Source organism: Salvelinus alpinus, chromosome 19 (genome assembly GCF_045679555.1).
Source record: "Salvelinus alpinus chromosome 19, SLU_Salpinus.1, whole genome shotgun sequence".
Taxonomy (NCBI): domain Eukaryota; kingdom Metazoa; phylum Chordata; class Actinopteri; order Salmoniformes; family Salmonidae; genus Salvelinus; species Salvelinus alpinus.
Window position 1 is genome coordinate 26,181,354 of NC_092104.1, and position 23,175 is coordinate 26,204,528.

General features: G+C 43.9%; 1 protein-coding gene across 7 annotated transcripts in view; it reads right to left on the reverse strand.

Moving 5' to 3' along the window:
* fbrsl1 (fibrosin-like 1) overlaps window positions 1-23,175 on the reverse strand; it is a 476,892-nt gene that overhangs the window by 14,376 nt on the left and 439,341 nt on the right. For 6 of the 7 annotated variants that reach the window (XM_071354122.1, XM_071354121.1, XM_071354120.1 and 3 more), the window contains 2 exons: window positions 13,708-14,125; window positions 7,178-7,437 (listed from right to left, as the gene is read on the reverse strand). In XM_071354122.1, the coding sequence (XP_071210223.1) occupies window positions 7,178-7,437; window positions 13,708-14,125 (678 nt within the window). Of the gene's footprint in view, window positions 1-27; window positions 189-7,177; window positions 7,438-13,707; window positions 14,126-23,175 lie in introns of all 7 variants that reach the window. The other variant, XM_071354124.1, reaches the window with a different exon arrangement.

Sequence of the window (23,175 nt, forward strand, 5' to 3'; positions counted from 1 at the left end):
GGGTAGAAGAGAAGAAAGAATAGTCACCTGGCATTCTCTGTTTCTCCAGCTCATGCTGTGAGGGTTTTCTACGTGAGGACTCATTGGGGGTGGTAAGAGAGTTGCCTGTGACAATGTGCCAATCAGAATCCCCGAATGAGGCTGGCAATACATGATTGGTTGGTTGAATGATATCAACAGGCTGGTATCTAAAGACAAGAGAGAACCAAGAGTCACCTCAGCAGAAAACACAGCAGACTCCCTCCACTAATGCTACATATCCTAGCTACTACTATTACCTTAAATGTCTATTACCAGTGCTTGACTTGGGCAGAAGCTCACCGGAGCTGAGTACCGGCATCTCAAATGTTCTACTGCTTGAGCTCCTGTTCCTCTTATAGAATATTACTTCAAAAGTATTATGGAGTTCCTGCACCTAAATATAAACAGTACCGGCACCCAAATTGAGTACCGGCACCTATTTCAGTTCAGTCCAAGTCAAGCACTGTGTATTATAGTACAATACACACTAAAAGAGTATCAATTCAATAAAGAATAATTGACAACAATCATTTCTCTTATACAGATACAAAATCATATGACGATACAATTCTGCTACATGTTACATATGACAAAAATATGTAAATATTACAAGATTAACATAATAGTAGAACTAAAAGTCAGCTTCAATATGAACAGCTTACATCTTACCTAACATGCCCTTCCTCTGACTTGCCATAAAAGAACAGTTAGCTGACAGCATGCAGTGTTACGGACCAGAAAATATCCTCTGGCATTTCACTTAAAGCTATTCTTCAGCCCAGATTACGCAAATCAAACCAAATGGTATTGGTCACATACACACGGTTAGCAGATGTTAATGCGAGTGTAGCGAAATGCTTGTGCTTCTATTTCTGACGATGCAGTAAAATCTAACAAGTATTCTAACAAAGTCACAACAACTACCTTACACACAAATGCACACAAATGTAAAGGGATGAATAAGAATATGTATATATAAATATATGGATGAGCGATGGCATAGGCAGATGCAGTAGATGGTGTAGAATACAGTATATACATGAGATGAGTAATGTAGGATGTAAACATGATTAAAAGTGGCATTATTTAAAGTGACTAGTGATACCTCTATGTAAACATTATTAAAGTGGCATTATTAAAAGTGACTAGTGATACCTTTATTAAGTCCGTTTATTTAATTGGCCAGAGATTTGAGTCTGTATGATGGCAGCAGCCTCTCTATGTTAGTGATGGCTGTTTAGCAGTCTGATGGCCTGGAGATAGAAGCTGTTTCAGTCTCTCGGTCCCAGCTTTGATGCACCTGTACTGACCTCGCCTTCTGGATGATAGCGGGGTGAACAGGCAGTGGCTCAGGTGGTTGTTGTCCTTGATGATCTTTTTGGCCTTCCTGTGACATCGGGTGCTGTAGGTGTCCTGGAGGGCAGGTAGTTTGCCCCCGGTGATGCGTTGTGCAGACCGCACTACCCTCTGGAGAGCCTTGCGGTTGAGGGCGGTGCAATTGCCATACCAGGCGGTGATACAGCCCGACAAGATGGTCTCGATTGTGCATCTGTAAAAGTTTGTGATTGTTTTAGATGACAAGCCACATTTCTTCAGCCTCCTGAGGTTGAAGAGGCGCTGTTGCGCCTTCTTCACCACGCTGTCTGTGTGGGTGGACCATTTCAGTTTGTCCGTGACGTGTACGCCGAGGAACTTAAAACTTTCCACCTTCTCCACTACTGTCCCATCGATGTGGATGGGGGGTGCTCCCTCTGCTGTTTCCTGAAGTCCACGATCATCTCCTTTGTTTTGTTGACGTTGAGTGAGAGGTTATTTTCCTGACACCACACCACACCAAGGGCCCTCACCTCCTCCCTGTAGGCTCTCCCTGTAGGCCGTCTCGTTGTTGTTGGTAATCAAGCCTACCACTGTAGTGTCGTCTGCAAACTTGATGATTGAGTTGGAGGCGTGCATGGCCACGCAGTCATGGGTGAACAGGGAGTACAGGGTGGAGATGTTGTTTCCTACCTTCACCACCTGGGGGCGGCCCGTCAGAAAGTCCAGGACCCAGTTGCACAGGGCGGGGCCGAGATCCAGGGTCTCGAGCTTAATGACGAGTTTGGAGGGTACTATGGTGTTAAATGCTGAGCTGTAGTCAATGAACAGCATTCTTACATACGTATTCCTCTTGTCCAGATGGGATAGGGCAGTGTGCATTGCGAAGGCGATTGCATCATCAGTGGACCTATTGGAGCAGTAAGCAAATTGGAGTGGGTCAAGGGTATCAGGTAGGGTGGAGGTGATATGGTCCTTGACTAGTCTGTCAAAGCACTTCATGATGACAGAAGTGAGTGCAATGGGGCGATAGTCATTTAGTTCAGTTACCTTAGCTTTCTTGGGAACAGGAACAATGGTGGCCATCTTGAAGCATGTGGGGACAACAGACTGGGATAGGGATTAGTTGAATATGTCCGTAAACATACCTGCCAACTGGTCTGCGCATGCTCTGAGGACGCGGCTAGGAATGCCGTCTGGGCAGGCAGCCTTGCGAGGGTTAACACGTTTAAATGTTTTACTCACGTTTGCCATGGAGAAGGAGAGCCCACAGGCTTTGGTAGCGGGCTGTGTGAGTGGCACTGTATTGTCCTCAAAGCGAGCAAGGAAGTTGTTTACTTTGTCTGGGAGCAAGACATCGGTGTTCACGACGGGGTTGGTTTTCCTTTTTGTAATCCGTGAATGACTATAGACCCTGCCACATACGTCTCGTGTTTGAGCCGTTGAATTGCGACTCTACTTTGTCTCTATACTGACACTTTGCTTGTTTGATTGCCTTGCAGAGGGAAAAGCTGCATTGTTTGTATTCGGTCGTGTTTCCGGTCGCCTTGGCATGATTAAAAGCAGTGGTTCGCGCTTTCAGTTTCGCGTGAATGCTGCCATAAATCTGTGGTTTCTGGTTAGGGAAGGTTTTAATGGTCACAGACGGAACGACATCTCCGATGCACTTGCTAATAAACTCGCTGACCAAGTCAGCGTATATGTCAATGTTATTCTCGGAGGCTATCCGGAACATATCCCAGTCCATGTGATCAAAGCAATCTTGAAGCGTGGAATCCGATTGGTCAGACCAGCATTGTATTAACCTGAGCACGGGCGTTTCCTGTTTTAGGTTCTGTCTATAGGCTGGGAGCAAAATGGAGTCATGGTCAGATTTGCCGAAGGCAGGGCTTTGTATGCATCACGAAGTTCGAGTAGCAATGATCCAGAAAGCTACCAGCTCTTGTCGCGCATTCGGTATGCTGATAGAATTTAGGAAGTATGGTTCTTAGGTTAGCTTTGTTAAAATCCCCAGCTACAATAAATGTAGCCTCAGGATGATATGGTTTCCAGTTTACATAGAGTTCAGTGAAGTTCTTTCAGGGCCGATGAGGGATCTGCTTGGGGGGGGGGGGGGGTTATACGCGGCTGTGACTATAATCTAAAATAATTTTCGTGGAAGATAATGCGGTCGGCATTTGATTGTAAGGAATTCTAGGTCGGGTGAACAAAAGGACTTGAGTTCCTGTATGTGGCTGTGATTACACCATGAGTCGTTAATCATAAGGCATACACCCCCGCTCTTCTTCTTACCAGAGAGATGTTTGTTTCTGTCGGCGCGATGCGTGAAGAAACCGGGTGGCTGTACCGACTCTGACAACATATCCCGAGTGAGCCATGTTTCTGTGAAACAGAGAATGTTACAATCTCTGATGTCTCTCTGGAAGGCAACTCGTGCCCTAACTTCGTCCACCTTGTTATCTAGAGATTGGACATTGGCGAGTAATATGCCCGGAAGAGGTGGATGGTGTGCTCGCCTTCTGAGTCTGACCAGTAGGCCGCTCCGTATGTCTTTCCTGCGGCGACCGCGTTGTTTTGGGTCGGCTTCTGGGATAAGATCACATGTCTAGGGTGGAGGTCCAAAGAAAGGATTCGCTTCGGGAAAGACGTATCCCTGTTCGTAATGATGGTAAGTTGACATCGCTTTTATATCCAATAGTTCTTCCCAGCTGTATGTAATAACACTTGAGATTTTCAGGGTTAACAAATAAGAAATAATTCATAAAAAAACTAATAACTGCATAGTTTTCTAAAGACCTGAAGCGAGATGACCATCTCTGTTGGCGCCATCTTGCATGCAAGAATTAACAAAGGAGATCCATGTTTTTTGCCAAATAAAACCAGGACACAAATGAGAAATTGCTTGATAAAAAGTTGTACTTGGAGTAACATGGAGGGGCATCATTTAAAAAAAATATGCCTTTATCATTTGTAATGGGATATACATTAGAGTCTTATATATGGTCATTCCCTTCTTTACTGCATGTGCATGTGCAATTGTAATAAATTACTTCACTTACCAGATCATAAAATGATAATTGAATGGTTACAGGTAGTGTTGGAGAGTAATGAGATATGTAGTTCAACTAAACTCAGCAAAAAAAGAAACACCCCTTTTTCAGGACCCTGTCTTTCAAAGATAATTTGTAAAAATCCAAATAACTTCACAGATCTTCATTGCAAACGGTTTAAACACTGTTTCCCTTGCTAGTTCAATGAACCATAAACAATTAATGAACATGCACCTGTGGAACGGTCGTTAAGACACTAACAGCTTACAGACGGTGGTCAATTAAGGTCACAGTTCTGAAAACTTAGGACACTAAAGAGGCCTTTCTACTGACTTTGAAAAACACCAAAATAAAGATGCCCAGGGTCCCTGCTCATCTGCGTGAATGTGCCTTAAGCATGCTGCAAGGAGGCATGATGAGGACTGCAGATGTGGCCAGGGCAATAAATTGCAATGTCTGTACTGTGAGACGCCTAAGACAGCGCTACAGGGAGTCAGGACGGACAGCTGATCGTCCTCGCAGTGGCAGACCACGTTTAAACAACACCTGCACAGGATCGGTACATCCGAACATCACACCTGCGGGACAGGTACAGGATGGCAACAACAACTGCCCGAGTTACACCAGGAACGCACAATCCCTCCATCAGTGCTCAGACTGTCCGCAATAGGCTGAGAGAGGCTGGACTGAGGGCTTGTAGGCCTGTTGTAAGGCAGGTCCTCACCAGACATCACCGGCAACGACATTGCCTATGGGCACAAACCCACCGTCGCTGGACCAGACAGGACTGGCAAAAAGTGCTCTTCACTGACAAGTCGCGGTTTTGTCTCACCAGGAGTGATGGTCGGATTCGCGTTTATCGCCGAAGGAATGATCGTTACACCGATGGCTGTACGCTGGAGCGGGATCGATTTGGAGGGTCCGTCATGGTCTGGGGTGGTGTGTCACAGCATCATCGGACTGAGCTTGTTGTCATTGCAGGCAATCTCAATGCTGTGCGTTACAGGGAAGACATCCTCCTCCCTCATGTGGTATTCTTCCTGCAGGCTCATCCTGACATGACCCTCCAGCATGACAATGCCACCAGCCATACTGCTCGTTCTGTGCGTGATTTCCTGCAAGGCAGAAATGTCAGTGTTCTGCCATGGCCAGCGAAGAGCCCGGATCTAAATCCCATTGAGCACTTCTGGGACCTGTTGGATCGGGGGGTGAGGGCTAGTGCCATTCCCCCCAGAAATATCCGGGAACTTGCAGGTGCCTTGGTGGAAGAGTGGGGTAACATCTCACAGCAAGAACGGGCAAATCTGGTGCAGTCCATGAGGAGGAGATGCACTGCAGTACTTAATGCAGCTGGTGGCCACACCAGATACTGACTGTTACTTTTGATTTTGACCCCCCCTTTGTTCAGGGACACATTATTCCATTTCTGTTAGTCACATGTCTGTGGAACTTGTTCAGTTTATGTCTCAGTTGTTGAATCTTGTTATGTTCATACAAATATTTACACGTTAAGTTTGCTGAAAATAAAGTTGACAGTGAGAGGACGTTTCTTTTTTTGCTGAGTTTAGTAATTTAATTACATTTTGCTGTAGCTTGGTGGTAGTTGAACTAAATTCCAATATTGGTAGTGTTTTCACTAGTTATTAATTACTTTTTGCCATGTACAGTAGTGATGTCCCGTGTGGCTCAGTTGGTAGAGCATGGCGCTTGCAACGCCAGGGTTGTGGGTTCAATTCCCACGGGGGGACCAGGATGAATATGTATGAACTTTCCAATTTGTAAGTCGCTCTGGATAAGAGCGTCTGCTAAATGACTTAAATGTAAAAATGTAATGTAAATGATGTAGTTAACTACTGGAACTACACACTACTTTTTTTGCCAAAATAAAATATAGGTGGGTGCAGTAGGCAAGAATTTCCTTTCTTTTTCGGCATCAGACCTGCCTAATTCTCACTTGAAACATAGTTTTTGTGTTTAATAGGCTAAATTACACATTCTGTTAACATCTGACTCCAGAGTGATCTGTTCTTGCAATTTGTAGTCTATGACATTTCAGATTTAGATATGATAATTTTTCACGAAGTAGTTTGGATGTGGTGAACAAATATTTCAACATCACTTTAGTTAAGTAAACTATATTTTTCTTAAGGGTAGCTTTAGTGTAGCTCAACATCTTCCATTGAGAAGTAATTGGTTGCTTGGTAAACTATATTTTCAAAGTAACTTCCCCAACACTGGTTTCACGTCAATGTAACCTGGTATGTTAACATCTACTTAATATCACATAATTCACTTTTATTCCCTCTGTACTTGGATGCTTTTACTGTACAGTTGGGTTTACATTTCTGCAACAATTGACTTTAAAATCACATTAGATTGTTACTTTGGCTGAATTGCTACTTAATGTTACAGAATAGCCCTTTGTTCTCAAATGTCCCATTAGATCATTACCATTACCTATTATTACCTCTACTACTTGTTATTTTTTACTCTTACATTTATTATATTGATTAACGTTCTGCTTTGTTGAGGGAGCTAGCGCATAAGCATTTTGCTTCACCTTTTATACCTGCTGTAAACTGTGTATGTGACAAATAAAATGTGATTTGATTTATTATTAATTTATAAAGAGAACAGGTCACAAATAACTATAGAGCAAAGTCTAAGAAAACATATTAGTACTACAAGGAGAATACACACATAGCTGAACGTGTCCAGTTTCTACACTCTCGCTGCCAAGACAGGCAGACGGACTAGCCTTGCTACCAGAGATGTCAGGAGGGCAATCTTACCTGGGTAGGGGGTGCCAGCAGGGTGCCCAGGGACCACAAGACTGTTAGTGGGTAAGGTCGGAGGTGGCGGCAGTGTGGCGGGGGTTGCGAACATGGCCGGATGGCGATGGGCCGGGCTTCGCAGGGAGGAATAGTGCGAGGTAGAGAGGTTGGCTATGGACAGAGGCAGGGCCGGGGTGGAGGAGGGGAGGCTGCTCAGGTGGTGTGGTGAGGGGGGCAGGTGGTGGTGTTTGGGGAGGCCTGCGCTGCTGCCGCTGTGACTGTAGAGAAGACAGAAAGAAAGACCAATGAGTTATATACAGTTGAAGTCGGAAGTTTACATACACCTTAGCCAAATACATTTAAACTCAGTTTTTCCACAATTCCTGACATTTAATCCTACTAAAAACCTACTATCCTACTAAAAGCTTTTGACCCACTGGGAATGTGATGAAAGAAATAAAAGCTGAAGAAAAAAAATTCTCTCTAATATTATTCTGACATTTCACATTCTTAAAATATACTTACCTAAGACAGGGGGTCTTAGGTAAGTATATTTTAAGAATGTGAAATGTCAGAATAATATTAGAGAGAATTTTTTTTCTTCAGCTTTTATTTCTTTCATCACATTCCCAGTGAGTCAAAAGTTGACATACACTCAATTAGTATTCGGTAGCATTGCCTTTAAAATTGTTTAACTTCACTAGGGTAGGGGGCACTATTTTCACCTCCGGATGAAAAGTGTGCCCAAAGTAAACTGCCTGCTACTCAGGCCCAGAAGCTAGGATATGCATATAATTGGTATATTTGGATAGAAAACACTCTAAAGTTTCCAAAACTGTTAAAATAATGTATGTGAGTATAACAGAACTGATCTGGCAGGCGAAAACCTGAGAAAAATACATCCAGGAAGTGGGATTATTTTATGTTTGTAGTTTTCTATTGAATGCCATTACAGTATCCATTGACTTAGGACTCAAATTGCACTTCCTATGGCTTCCACTAGATGTCAACAGTCTTTAGAAATAGTTTCAGGCTTGTATTCTGAAAAATGAGAGAGTAAGACCCCTCTGAATGAGTGGACCCTACAGTGTCCCAGAGGTTTTTCATGCGCGTGACTCAGAGTGTGACTTTCTTGTTTACCTTTTATATTGACGACGTTATTTTCCGGTTGAAATATTATCGATTATTTAGGCCAAAAACAACCTGAGGATTGATTATAAACATCGTTTGACATGTTTCTACGAACTTTACGGATACTATTTGGATTTTTCGTCTGCCTGTTGTGCCTGCGTTTGAGCCTGTGGATTAATGAATTCCTCCTCCACCAAACTTTACAGTTGGCAGTTGGATATAAAGAGGGACTTTATCGAACAAAACAAACATTTATTGAGTAAATGGGAGTCTTGTGAGTGCAACCATATGAAGATCATCAAAGGTAAGTGATTCGTTTTATCGCTATTTCTGACTTGTGTAACTCCCCTACTTGGCTGGGCGCTGTTCTCAGACAATCGCATGGTATGCTTTCGCCGTAAAGCCTTTTGAAATCTGACACCGTGGTTGGATTAACAAGAAGTTAATCTTTAAACCGATGTATAACACTTGTATGTTTTATGAATTTTTATAATGAGTATTTCTGTTTTTGAATTTGGCGCTCTGCAATTTCACTGGATGTTGGCCAGGTGGGACGCCCACGTACCCTAGTAAGGTTAACTTGGGTCAAACGTTTCTGGTAGCCTTCCACAAACTTCCCACAATAAGTTGGGTGAATTTTGGCCCATTCCTCATGACAGAGCTGGTTTAACTGAGTCAGGTTTGTAGGCCTCCTTGCTCGCACACAATTTTTCAGTTCTGTCCACACATTTTCTATAGGATTGAGGTCAGGGCTTTGTGATGGCCACTCCAATACCTTGACTTTGTTGTCCTTAAGCCATTTTGCCACAACTTTGGAAGCATGCTTGGGGTCATTGTCCATTTGGAAGACCCATTCGCAACCAAGCTTTAACTTCCTGACTGATGTCATGAGATGTTGCTTCCATATATCCACATAATTTTCTTTCCTCATGATGCCATCTATTTTGTGAAGTGCACCAGTCCCTGCAGCAAAGCACCCCCACAACATGATGCTGCCACCCCCATGCTTCATGGGTTGGGATGGTGTTCTTCGGCTTGCAAGCCTCCCCCTTTTTTCTCTAAACATAACGATGGTCATTATGGCCAAACAGTTCTATTTTTGTTTCATCAGACCAGAGGATATTTCTCCAAAAAGTACGATCTTTGTCCCCACGTGCAGTTGCAAACCGTAGTCTGGCTTTTTTATGGCGGTTTTGGAGCAGTGGCTTCTTCCTTGCTGAGCAGCCTTTCAGGTTATATTGATATAGGACTCGTTTTACTGTGGATATAGATACTTTTGTACCTGTTTCCTCCAGCATCTTCACAAGGTCCTTTGCGGTTTTTCTGGGATTGATTTGCACTTTTCTCACCAAAGTACATTCATCTCTAGGAGACAGAACGCGTCTCTTTCCTGAGCGGTATGACAGCTGCGGGTCCCATGGTGTTTATACTTGCATACTATTGTTTATACAGATGAACGTGGTACCTTCAGGCGTTTGGAAATTGCTCCCAAGGATGAACCAGACTTGTGGAGGTCTACAATTTGTTTTCTGAGGTCTTGGCTGATTTCTTTTGATTTTCCCATGATGTCAAGCAGAGGCACTGAGTTTGAAGGTAGGCCTTGAAATACATCCACATGTACACCTCCAATTGACTCAAATTATGTCAATTAGCCTATCAGAAGCTTCTAAAGCCATGACATTGTTTTCTGGAATTTCCCAAGCTGTTTAAAGGCACAGTCAACTAAGTGTAATTAAACTTCTAACCCACTGGAATTGTGATACAGTGAATTATAAGTAAAATAATATGTCTGTAAACAATTGTTGAAAAATTACTTGTGTCATGCACAAAGTAGATGTCCTAACCGACTTGCCAAAACTATAGTTTGTTAAACTTCTCAGGGTTAGGCCCCTTTTCTCTCCACTTCCTGTCTGAATGACGTGCCCAAAGTAAATGTCCTGTAGCTCAGGCCCTGAAGCCAGGATATGCATATAATTGGTTACATTGGAAAGAAAGTTTGTAGAAATGTTAAAATAATGTAGGAGAATATAACACAACAGATATGGTAGGAGAAAATCCAAAGAAAAACCAACCAGAATTTTTTTGAGAGACCATCCTCTTAGAAATTCAAGAGAAAGGTCATATTAAAAATTAGCTCCCTGGATGCAATTCCTATGGCTTCCACAGGGCGTCAGCAGTCTATGTTCAAGGTTTCAGGCTTGTAACTTCAAAAACGAATAAGAAATATCAGTTTTAGCAGAAGGACACAGTCTTGGAAATTTGTGTTTGCGTTCGCTATGAAGACATTACGCACCTGCTAAAATCGGTTTCCTATTGAACATACAGTGGGGCAAAAAAGTATTGTCAGCCACCAATTGTGCAAGTTCTCCCACTTAAAAAGATGAGAGAGGCCTGTAATTTTCATCATAGGTACACATCAACTATGACAGACAAAATGAGAAGAAACAAAATTCAGAAAATCACATTGTAGGATTTTTTATGAATTTATTTGCAAATTATGGTGGAAAATAAGTATTTGGTCAATAACAAAAGTTTATCTCAATACTTTGTTAAATACCCTTTGTTGGCAATGACAGAGGTCAAACGTTTTCTGTAAGTCTTCACAAGGTTTTCACACACTGTTGCTGGTATTTTGGCCCATTCCTCCATGCAGATCTCCTCTAGAGCAGTGATGTTTTGGGGCTGTTGCTGGGCAACACAGACTTTCAACTCCCTCCAAAGATTTTCTATGGGGTTGAGATCTGGAGACTGGCTAGGCCACTCCAGGACCTTGAAATGCCTCTCACTCCTTCGTTGCCCGGGCGGTGTGTTTGGGATCATTGTCATGCTGAAAGACCCAGCCACGTTTCATCTTCAATGCCCTTGCTGATGGAAGGAGGTTTTCACTCAAAATCTCACGATACATGGCCCCATTCATTCTTTCCTTTACACGGATCAGTCGTCCTGGTCCCTTTGCAGAAAAACAGCCCCAAAGCATGATGTTTCCACCCCCATGCTTCACAGTAGGTATGGTGTGCTTTGGATGCAACTCAGCATTCTTTGTCCTCCAAACACGACGAGTTGAGTTTTTACCAAAAAGTTCTATTTTGGTTTCATCTGACCATATGACATTCTCCCAATCTTCTTCTGGATCATCCAAATGCTCTCTAGCAAACTTCAGACGGGCTGGACATGTACTGGCTTAAGCAGGGGGACACATCTGGCACTGCAGGATTTGAGTCCCTGGCGGCGTAGTGTGTTACTGATAGTAGGCTTTGTTACTTTGGTCCCAGCTCTCTGCAGGTCATTCACTAGTTCCCCCCGTGTGGTTCTGGGATTTTTGCTCACCGTTCTTGTGATCATTTTGACCCCACGGGGTGAGATCTTGCGTGGAGCCCCAGATCGAGGGAGATTATCAGTGGTCTTGTATGTCTTCCATTTCCTAATAATTGCTCCCACAGTTGATTTCTTCAAACCAAGCTGCTTACCTATTGCAGATTCAGTCTTCCCAGCCTGGTGCAGGTCTACAATTTTGTTTATGGTGTCCTTTGACAGCTCTTTGGTCTTGGCCATAGTGGAGTTTGGAGTGTGACTGTTTGAGGTTGTGGACAGGTGTCTTTTATACTGATAACAAGTTCAAACAGGTGCCATTAATACAGGTAACGAGTGGAGGACAGAGGAGCCTCTTAAGAAGTTACAGGTCTGTGAGAGCCAGAAGTCTTGCTTGTTTGTAGGTGACCAAATAGTTATTTTCCACCATAATTTGCAAATAAATTCATAAAAAAATCCTACAATGTGATTTTCTGATTTTTTTTCTTCTCATTTTGTCTGTCATAGTTGAAGTGTACCTATGGTGAAGATTACAGGCCTCTCTCATCTTTTTAAGTGGGAGAACTTGCACAATTGGTGGCTGACTAAATACTTTTTTGCCCCACTATACTTCTTTCCGTAAGAAATATTATAGTTTGATTACATTTTAGGGTATCTGAGGAGTAAATAGAAACATATTTTGACTTGTTGAAACAAAGTTTAGGGGTAGATTTTCGGATTCCTTTCTCTGCATGTTGAACGAGTGGATTACTCAAATCGATGGCTCCAACTAAACGGGCGTTTTGGGATATACAGAAGGATTTTAACTAACAAAATGACACTACATGTTATAGCTTGGACCCTTTGGATGACAAATCAGAGGAAGATTTTCAAAAAGTAAGTGAATATTTAATCGTTATTTGTGAATGTATGAAACCTGTGCTAGTGGAAAAATATTTTGATGTGGGGCGCTGTCCTCAAACAATCGCATGGCATGTTTTCGCTTTAATAGCTACTGTAAATCTGACAGTGCAGTTAGATGAACAAGAATTTAAGCTTTCAACCGATATAAGACACTTAATATGTACATAAATGTTTAAAATCCATATTATTTATGATTATTTATTTGAATTGCGCTCCCTCCAGTTTCACCGGAAGTTGGGACCCCTAGCCCTAAGAATTAACAATACATTTGTGGAGTGGTTGAAAAACGAGTTTTAATGACTCCAACCTAAGTGTATGTAAACTTCCGACTTGAGTGGGTTTGAGTGGGTTTATTACATGACTGGAAGCTGTGTCTATGAATTCTGAGAATGTATGTGTATATGTGATGTGCTGATCTGAAATTCCATTTTGAGTATACAAGATAACGACTATTGTTTTAGCTTGGATTAATTCAGCCTGTTTTGAGGATGAAATTGGGTCATTAGACTACGTCACCTAGGTCATATTTTCGAACATTAGATAGCACATTGTAGCCAAACTACTTTCGAGCTATCCCGTTACCCTTTGCTAGATACCTGACAGATCAGTGCAGGTGGAATCAACACGCTCTCTGACGTAAGTCAATGAGGTATTGTATCATATATAAGCATGGTATAAAGTATAAGAAGACTGCTAGGCATAACTAAACAGACCCAGATCATGTAAGAGAGCTAGGCATAACTAAACAGACCCAGATCATGTAAGAGAGCTAGGCATAGCTGAAACAGATCCAGATCATGAAAGAGAGCTAGGCATAACTAAACAGACCCAGATCATGTAAGAGAGCTAGGCATAACTAAACAGACCCAGATCATGTTAGAGAGCTAGGCATAACTAAACAGACCCAGATCATGTAAGAGAGCTAGGCATAACTAAACAGACCCAGATCATGTAAGAGAGCTAGGTATAGCTAAACAGACCCATATCATGAAAGAGAGCTAGGCATAACTAAACAGACCCAGATCATGTAAGAGAGCTAGGCATAACTAAACAGACCCAGATCATGTAAGAGAGCTAGGCATAACTAAACAGACCCAGATCATGTAAGAGAGCTAGGCATAACTAAACAGACCCAGATCATGTAAGAGAACTAGGCATAACTAAACAGACCCAGAGCATACGGATAAGATGTGGTCCTACTGTACCTGATGTCGTGCAGGCTGTTGTACTGCAGTGGGTGATGCTGGTGATGTTGGTGGCTGATGAGAGGCCTGGCGTGGTGTTGGTGCTGGGGGAGAGGGAGCGAGACAGGGACCCGGTGCTCCTGGAGAGAGTTGGGCCGGGCCCTAAGCAGGGGAGGGGTGGGGATGGGCAGCGCCCGGTCTGACTCTCTCTTGATGAGGAGGGGGGGCGGGGAGGAGAGCCGCACCCTTGGGAGGGGCTGAGGGGGGGCTGCCGCGGTGGCAGAGGGGGCAGGGGAGCCCGTAGGCGGGGAGGCCGGGGTGGGGCTGGACACACGCGGGGTGAAGGACACCTCGTTACTCTGCTCCTGGCTACGCTGGAGCCCTGATACTTTGGCCGAGCTGACAGCCTTGGACTCTGGATTCTCATTCGTCGTCACACCTGCAGAGACAAAGAGACAACGAACGTTAAGGGAGGATGTAGATATACCATTGCCTGGTGTAATGAAAAAGCTGGGAGAAGTGTCTGTCTAACTGTTATTGAGAACCATGTGTGGTATGTTGGTCCAGAAGAAAAAGAAAAGCTAATACACTACACGACCAAAAGTATGTGGACACTCGTCGAACATCTCATTTCAAAATCATGGGCATTAATATGGAGTTGCTTCCCCCTTTGCTGCTATCACTATTCTGGGAAGGGTTTCCACTAGGTGTTGGAACATTGCTTCGGGGACTTGCTTCCATTCAGTCACAAGAACATTATAGAGGTCGGACACTGAGCCTGGCTCGCAGTCGGCGTTCCAATTAATCATAAAGGTGTTTGAAGGGTTGAGGTCAAGCCTCTGTACAGGCCAGTCAAGTTCTTCCACACCGATCTCAGCAAACCATTTCTATATGGACCTCGCTTTGTGCATGGGAGCATTGCCATGCTGAAACAGGAAAGGGGCTTCCCCAAACTGTTGCCACAAAGTTAGGAGCACAGAATCGTCTAGAATGTCATTGTATGCTGTAGCGTTAAGATTTCCCTTCACTGGAACTAAGGGGACTAGCCCAAACCATGAAAAACAGCCCCAGACCATTATTCCTCCTCTACCAAACTTTACAGTTGGCACTATACATTGGGGCAGGTAGTGTTCTCCTGGCATCCGCCAAACCCAGATTCATCCGTCGGACTGCCAGATGGGGAAGCGTGATTCATCACTCCAGAGAACGCGTTTCCACTGCTCCAGAGTCCAATGGCGGCGAGCTTTACACTACTCCAGCCGAAGCGTGGCATGGTGATCTTAGGCTTGTGTATGGCTGCTTTAAGCTCCCGACAAACAGTTTTTGTGCTGACGTTGATTCCAGAGACAGTTTGGAACTCGGTAGTGTGAACAGATGACCGAGGATAGATGATTTTTACGCGCTACATGCTTCAGCACTCGGTGGTCCCGTTCTGGGAGTTTGTGTGGCCTACCTCTTTGCTGCTGAGCCGTTGTTGCTCCTAGACATTTCCACGTCACAATAACAGCACTTACAGTTGACCGGGGCAGCTCTAGTAGGGCAGAAATTTGATGAACTGACTTGTTGGAAAGGTCACTGAGCTCTTCAGTAAGGCCATTGTACTGCCAATGTTTGTCAATGGAGATTGCATGGCTGTGTGCTTGATTTTATACACCTGTCAGCAACGGGTGTGGCTGAAATAGCTGAATCCACTAATTTGAAGGGGTGTCCACATACTTTTGTATATATAGTGTATCTGCCTGCCTCCCCTGTCCCCTCCCCTCTCTCCCTCACCGTACTGCCTCTACACGTCTCCTACCCAAGGATCCCTTTTTCTTTCCCTCCCTAGGTTTTATGAAGTGTTTAATCAGGTCATTTTCATGCTTGACTATAATCAGATGATCCAATTTCTGCGAGCGATCCAGTCAGTATGAATAAATCACACCTAATTAAAGTTAAATGCCACTACTATTCAGGGCTTTGCTGAGCACACAATCTGGCATGAAATAATTATGTTTCAATTGTGCTGTGAAAAGAGATCACGGCCCCTTATCATGGCCTTGTTGCGTCTTCACCCCACAGATCTTTCAAGGGATTTCTAAAGCTGTAGGCTACAGCCAAACACTTTGAACCCAGCCAGCTACTTCATCTGGATCCCCGGGAAGACACAGAGCTTTTATAACAAGGAGAATTCCAATGAATTTCCATATTCAGTACCAAGAGCATAACATTTTAATGGGCTACAATGTTTCTACTGAATAAATAATGCCACAGAGAACATAAATCTCAAGGAGGCTTTAATTGGAATCTATTGACAAAAAGCCCTGCTCGAGAAAATGGTGGCTGACAGAACAAGTTATAGTAGTGATAAAGGCATATTTCACTGTGTATTCCTGACCACAGTCAGCTCTCTTCATAACAAAATGCAGGGTGAATGGAATATGCCTAACCAAGACAGTGGTAGCAGCATTAAACCTAAAATATAGGTTTCAAATGAGCAAATCAGCAGGGAAGTGGAATCCCTCTGAATACAGAAATATCACCTGCAAGTAAAGAGAACAAATATTAAAGAGGAAGGAGAAAATGGAGAGACAGATTGAAATAGAGGGAAAGAAAGAAAGACAGACTGGGACAGAATGGCCCTTTAATCATCTCTAACTTCTGCCTCTAATGCAGCAGAGATTCAAGAAGGCTTACTAGAGCCTCAATTAAGCAGCTCCATGGGAGTCTCAGAGCGCCGCAGAGAGCAGCCAGTGACAAATGAGAGCTAGCCTACTGCCTTTAGCAGCTAGTGAGAGCTCAGCTCCTCAGCTCAGCTCCTCAGAGCAGGCAGACTCCTAATGGAATATCCAGGGCTTAATAGAACCCGCTTAATCTTCCAAAGATTCTAACGCCCATAAAAGGGTAATAAAACGCTGTATGGAGATTTTAAACACGTTCCCCCTTCGCCTTTACAGGATCAGCGGGGGAGGCAAAGGTGTCACGACTTTCCAAATGAATTCAGGTCTGGGTATAATAATACGGCTTTATTATAAAAAGGGTCTTAAATAAGGATTCCTTGTCTGGGTGGGCCGAGAGAGAGCGAGAGAGAGATCGAGAAAATGAGAGAGAGGCAAATAATTATCTGTCGAAATGTCGCCCTTCGCTGACGTTGCCGTGGAAACCCCTCTCTTTCCTAGACACATTGTGGAGGAAGGAAGCCAATAGGACGGCTGAGGCTGTAATACTGAGGACACAATGAGCGGTGGTGGGTTATCTTAATGATGATTATAATGGGGTGTAATGGAGGCAGGGGGGACCTGATGTGTCAGCCTGAGACTCTCTATCTCCTCATTAAAACAGTTCGCCAGACTAGACCAGGCCGAGGGAGGGGCCGTACACTTCACACGCGTACACACACACAGCCAGGTTCTGCCTTCTCATTCTAATGAAGGGCAGGATCTGATTGTGAATGTGTTATGGTCACATTACAATCCCTATTACTGTCTGGTATGCCTAGGGGCTGATGGTAACATGGTATGCTATCATACATGGCTCTCAGCTACTATCTGGTTCATACTGTGTTGAGCATATCCCTACAGCAAACACACAGAGACATGAGAAGTGATCCATCAACGGAACAACATGTTTGTTATTGTTGAGAATGTACCAATCCCATAACAAGTTTAGATTCTATTCTTGTCTGATGGTAAAGCGAGGGCCTGGTGGTATCCAAGTGACAGGGATTCTTCTCTGACATGTTTCATCACAGGGATTAATGCTGTTACAATAACATTTCAATTGGTAATACTTACCTACCGCCCAAAGCAACATTTCACTGTTAATACTGTCACCGCCCAAAGCAACTAACAGCTCTCCTTGCAACTGAATCTGATGACTGTCAACTGTAGTTCCACAGTCAATCACAACCGTCAGGTTTACACTTCTCCTTCATCTCTCAGGACAAAATGTTATCTTCCTGAAAAATCCCACAACTTCATTCAGCAGGCAAGCCAAACTGCACCAATAAACATCTGAGATAGTCATTCAAATTAAGCCGTAACATGGGTACAAAAACATGAAAACACATGGAACAGATGGAGAGAAAGCCGTGCTTGAGGACAGCCCCACTGTGTATGTCCTAGGCCTGGTTAGGGCTCGAGGAGACAGTGATACTCCCGTATTCAGTGCACGGGAGGTCAGGGACAATTCATCGGTTAGTGCACAATTTGACAGTGACACTCCCTTGGGGAGTGTTGGCATCACTGTTCACCAGATGACATTTCAGGCCACTATTGATCTTTCTATAGTTGTTCCTGTGGCCTGCGTACTCTGGGGATTTGGTGTGGCACTGAGAGAAGGGAGGAGGGAGGAATGGAATGAGGGATGGAGGGAGGGGGTGGATGAATGGATGGAGAGACAAATGGATGGATGAAGAGAGGGAAAGAGGGATAGATGGAGGGAGGGAGAAAGGGACACCAGATGGACGACAGGCTTCAGGACACCCCCTCTGTGACTGATGTGTCCATCGGGGACGAGGGTGACCTCTGTGACCCCTAGGGTCATTCCACAGCTGTCCTGTCTCTGACACCCTTCACATCTGACCCTCTCTGTCCCCCTGGAACATCTGGCCACCACTCCTCTCCCCTCCATCCCTCCCTCTACACTGACAAGGTTCGTTCCAAATTGCACCCTATTCCCTTTACAGTGCACTACTTTTGACCATATCCCTATGGGCCCTGGTCAAAAGTAGTGAACTATATAGAGACAAGGGTGCGATTTGGAACGCATCCAGAGAGACAGAGCGGGCAGATGGTCTGTGCTGCCAGCAACCAGAGCCATCAATAAAGGATTAGGTGGTCCATCATGACACCATGTCTCCTCACAGAGAGAGACCATTATGTCAGTCTGAGGAGATTGACTGATAGTTGATGAGTCTTGGATGTTTTACATGTAAATGCAGGTTGTGCATTACTTTTATTTATTTTTACCCTACCAGCCCGCCACTGATTACAGCAGACTAACGGACAAAATGTTTTGCCCACATGTACGGTACATGAAGTTAAATAATTATACATACAGTATATTCCAAATTTCCTCAAGTGCTGAATTTTCACACACAGCGGCCAATCCACCATTCATTCTGATGTTAACTCCAACCTTCCAATGTCCACAGACTAACCAATCTTTCCCAGTATAATACAATTTTGCTATTTCCTTTTGCAATACATTCCTCCATTTTACTGTGATGTCTTACAAGGGTCTTGAACCTCGCTATTTGTACCATTTCTACTGATATTGCCCTAAAAATGAATACTTTACCAAGAGTATAATGGTATTTCCCATTGACTGATCGTGCATGACTTACTTCACATAAACCCCTCTCCTCTTGGGGAGAATAGGATGTGAATAAGAGGTTGTCCATAATCAATTATCAATGAACAAAATACAAGAGGATTTCAATGAAACAACAACAGACCATTGAGAGCCAAAGCAGTTCTACTGTGTGCGCATATATTTACTATTTTTGCATCCAAACATATTGGTTAACTTTAGTAGATACCCAAATGAAGGATGACTTGCAAATAATAGAAAATAACCCTTTGTCAACTCTTTGCCATTTATTTCAGGCACACCTGGGATGGCCACCTGCAAACGAGCCCGACGTCCCTCTGGATTAGATATCTAAATCATGTCCTAATTCAGTCGCCAACCAAACCATCACTCATGCAAATCAGAGAGGTGTATGAATAACCTGGCCACCACAGCCACCACCGCCAATATATGCAGTACAACCAAGAGAGAGGGGGAGAAATAAACCTGTATGCAAATAAAGTTTTAAAGTTAGAACATAGGGGTATGTAAATTCTCTCCATCATGACCAGAGGCCATTGAAGCCTGGCGCTGTGAAAAGAGAGAAAAAATCCAAGCCACCCCAGTCATCGCAGTCACCTCGCCCATCGGGCGTTCTCATTTACAAGGCAAACTCTGTGGTTCGCTCACACCACATCATCACTTTACCAGAACATAAACAGTCTGGGACGTCCACAAAAAAAAGGATATATCAAAAATAAATAAATAAATAAAGTGACGAGTCTCCTGAAGAAGTTGGAGGTGGCAGACGGTTCTGTAGAAATCACACTCCACCTTGATCTCCCTTCCAGCTTGGCACTGTTCTAACAGGAAACCTTCCTGTTTCTCAGTAGTGGAATTCACAACGTTGGGCTTTTTCTTCTTTGACCTCTCTAGCGTCTGTCTGTGCATGCCAAGGCCTAGCTACCTCTAGCTCACGACTGAGTGGCTGTGGAAAATGACTAAAACAGGTACTGGCAGGAGACAGGAAACCCACGCAGTCTTGGAAATCAACACCTCATTGCTGCCTGCCTGCGAGCCATTCTGTGTTACAAGAAGAAAAACAGAAAGAGGCGGAGTGGTTTGATCTAAATGATTTTGGAGGATAATGGGAGGCCGGCTAGCTGAGTAGCAGCAAATAGTCACGTTAATAATCAAATCCCAGCTAAATTTGCGATGGTCAGTTCTCTCATCCTCACACTATTTAATCTGCCTGGGAGCGTTTGGAATGGCGTTTAGTGGGAGGCCAAGGCAATGCTTTGTGAAATCACTCAGAGATGTTAATGGGAAATGAACAGGGAGAGGCTGCCAAGATATCTAGAAAGTGGGGACAGCTGGCGTGTTTCAATTAGTTCTGTCCATTGCAGCTGACAAAAGGACTCGGATGGCAACAGAATGGGATGGGTGTGAAGCTGTAACACGTTTACTGTCAAAGCCTGCACATCCACTGTGGGCACCTAATGTTAATTTGGAAGAGCTGGGCTGGGCTGGCAGCCCTGTCTGGTATGAATCAGTGTCTCTGTTTCTGCATGCTGGGCTTGGCTTCAAATCCACATGGACATATGTGGCACCAGGCATATGCCATCTTCTCCTGTGGCACGTGATTGCTGTCGAAGGGGGTGATGCAGATTAGCAACTTCTGGAAAAACTCACAGAGGTCTCTGAAATGAGGTGTTCTGGTCCCCCTTGGTCAGTTCAGAGAAATAATCAGAGACCACTATGTTGATAAATGTGTCTGTTTAAGGGTTAGGGTTAGGGTTGTGTATATTGTATGTTGAATATATTTTTGATGTATTTATGAAGAATTCATCTGAAAAAGGGACCCTAGTCTCAGTAGGACTTCCCTGTCAAAATAAAGGTTTATTAATAAAAGTATGGATGCCTGTATGTGCTGACTGGACAAAATCTGGCCCAAGCCATGTATTTCTGCTTCAGTGGTGGCCAAACCAGACCCTTGTTCCACTCTAAACTTTAATTAAACTCTGGTCACAATGAGTTCCAGAAGGGCAAGACCCCTTCACCCCCTCCCAAACCCTAAAACCCATCACTCCCAGCCTCATATGAAAACCCCTCGGGTCGTATGAGGTCAGTGCCACTGAGACTTCCTGAAGAAAATAGGGCGGATGACATCTTTCAGCCTTTCAACATAAAGCTCAAGTCTAATGGCTCTTCTGGCACACACAGGCCACCCTGCAGTCTGGAATGTGACCCCTTTCACCGTTGTTGACCCCTGACCATGGCAGTTGCCCTGGGGACTGTGTGGACAGACAGACAGCGGGAGAAACATCTATGAACTTCAAGGGAATCTCAGGAAGTTGTGATGTGCGGTGCGGCGTGGAGCTGAGCGCACCGGCCTTATCAATCCATTAATTAGCACGACACGCTCGCCCACTGGACTTGAACGCAGCGGCGGCAGCTGTCTCGATTGATTACAGGAGAGGACGCAGCGCTGCAATTACCTAGATGACTGGAGACAACGCCTGCCACTTCTAATAAAGGCTCTGGACTCCTGTTCCCCATCAAGGAGCAGTGGAGAGAGAAAACCAACCAACCAACCAATGAACCAACCAAGCCTCCCCGCCTTTCCTCTCCGATACCTTCAAGACCTTTTCAGAGTCTCTACAGGGCACCACAAAGCTCAGTGTGGGCTGTAATTCTTTAGCTGTGTGGAAGCTTTACTTAGGCTTGCATAATGCCTTAGCAATCTCAACAATACTGCTTTGTTGCCCTGCAGGACAGCATGCTTTATTAAGACCACCAGCTGGTTTACAAACCCCACAGAAAGGAGGGAAAAACAGGACAGGAAAACAAGACCTCCAAGCTTCAAGTCTCAGCAGAGATGTGTTTTTAGGATATGCTTTTTTCTGTGGATTTGAAAATGTAAATAAAGGTACTCTACCACACCAGTTCAAGAATGAACCTGCAACGAGCCTACATGTCACTAAGTGGATATAGTATTATCTTTCAGTGACTGATTATTTCTCAATGGAAGGAAATGGCTGAATGAAAATCCTTCAACAGATCCCAAGTGGCATGACAGGGAGCTGAAAGAGCCTGCATACTTTTCTTCTCCACTCTGATCTCTATTTCAATATATAGCCTCACTGTTCTCCCCTCTCGACCCCAAAAGCAAAGCAACAATTGAGAGGTTGACAGCTCTTCACCATCTGTCATACCATCATTCAATGTTTTGTCGTTTGCGGCCATAGCCGTTCAGAACCATGAAGGGGTAGGATAAATATTTTCTGCTAGATTGTGTTTCGTCAAGTGCTTTCAAGATAACTGTGTCAATTCGCTTTGAATTGGACTGTGGGTTTTAGTCAAGATATTGATGTAGATTCGCACCTGTTAAATCCAAATTATTAAAAATGGTGCTTTTATAAGGAGCGGGATATGGATTGTTATCCAGTAAAACACTAGTACAGCAAGCTTCTTAGTGAAGCTAAGCTTACATTCAACAAAAAAACATGTTTGTAGCAAGAACAATGTCGTCAGTTACAATGAGATCATCCATCAACTGTTGCATGTTTCTGTAATGTTTCCATGTTTTACCTTGGTGTTATTGCATGCCCAGCCAGGCTTTAGATTGCTGCCTGAATACCTAGAGTATGTACTCATTAGAGCTTGTCAATGGTCTATCCTTCACCAATGCATTCCTGCTTCCAATTGAAATTCCACACAGATGTCTCACATCGCACTCATCCAAGAATCACAAAGACTAGCCTATAAATCACAGTTTTTCAGAGTAAATATATGCTCTCAGTTAGGCCTAGCTCCTAAATGCAGAAGATTGACATATGCCTATTGGATGGGCTTGTGCACAGGACACATACAATGCCGGAGACAAAATTAATGATTCATATGGATTAATGGGTAATCAAAGGAAATGAAATACATACAGTTTGTAATGGACCAAACAGAATAAGAAGAATGCACTTTTATTGATTCAGATAAAACCCCTAGCAGACTGTTAAATATGCGTTTCCATGATAAATACACCCACTGTTGTTCATCCCCTACAAGAGGAACAGTACAGCTAGCAACAACACTATCTACCAGACCAGGGTAGGGGGGGTTGGAGGACTGTTTCTCTATAGATATCAACCTCGTGATATTGAAAGTGCCCGAGGTTAGGTTTCAAATGCAAGGACACAAGCTGTCCAGTAGACAGACACACTG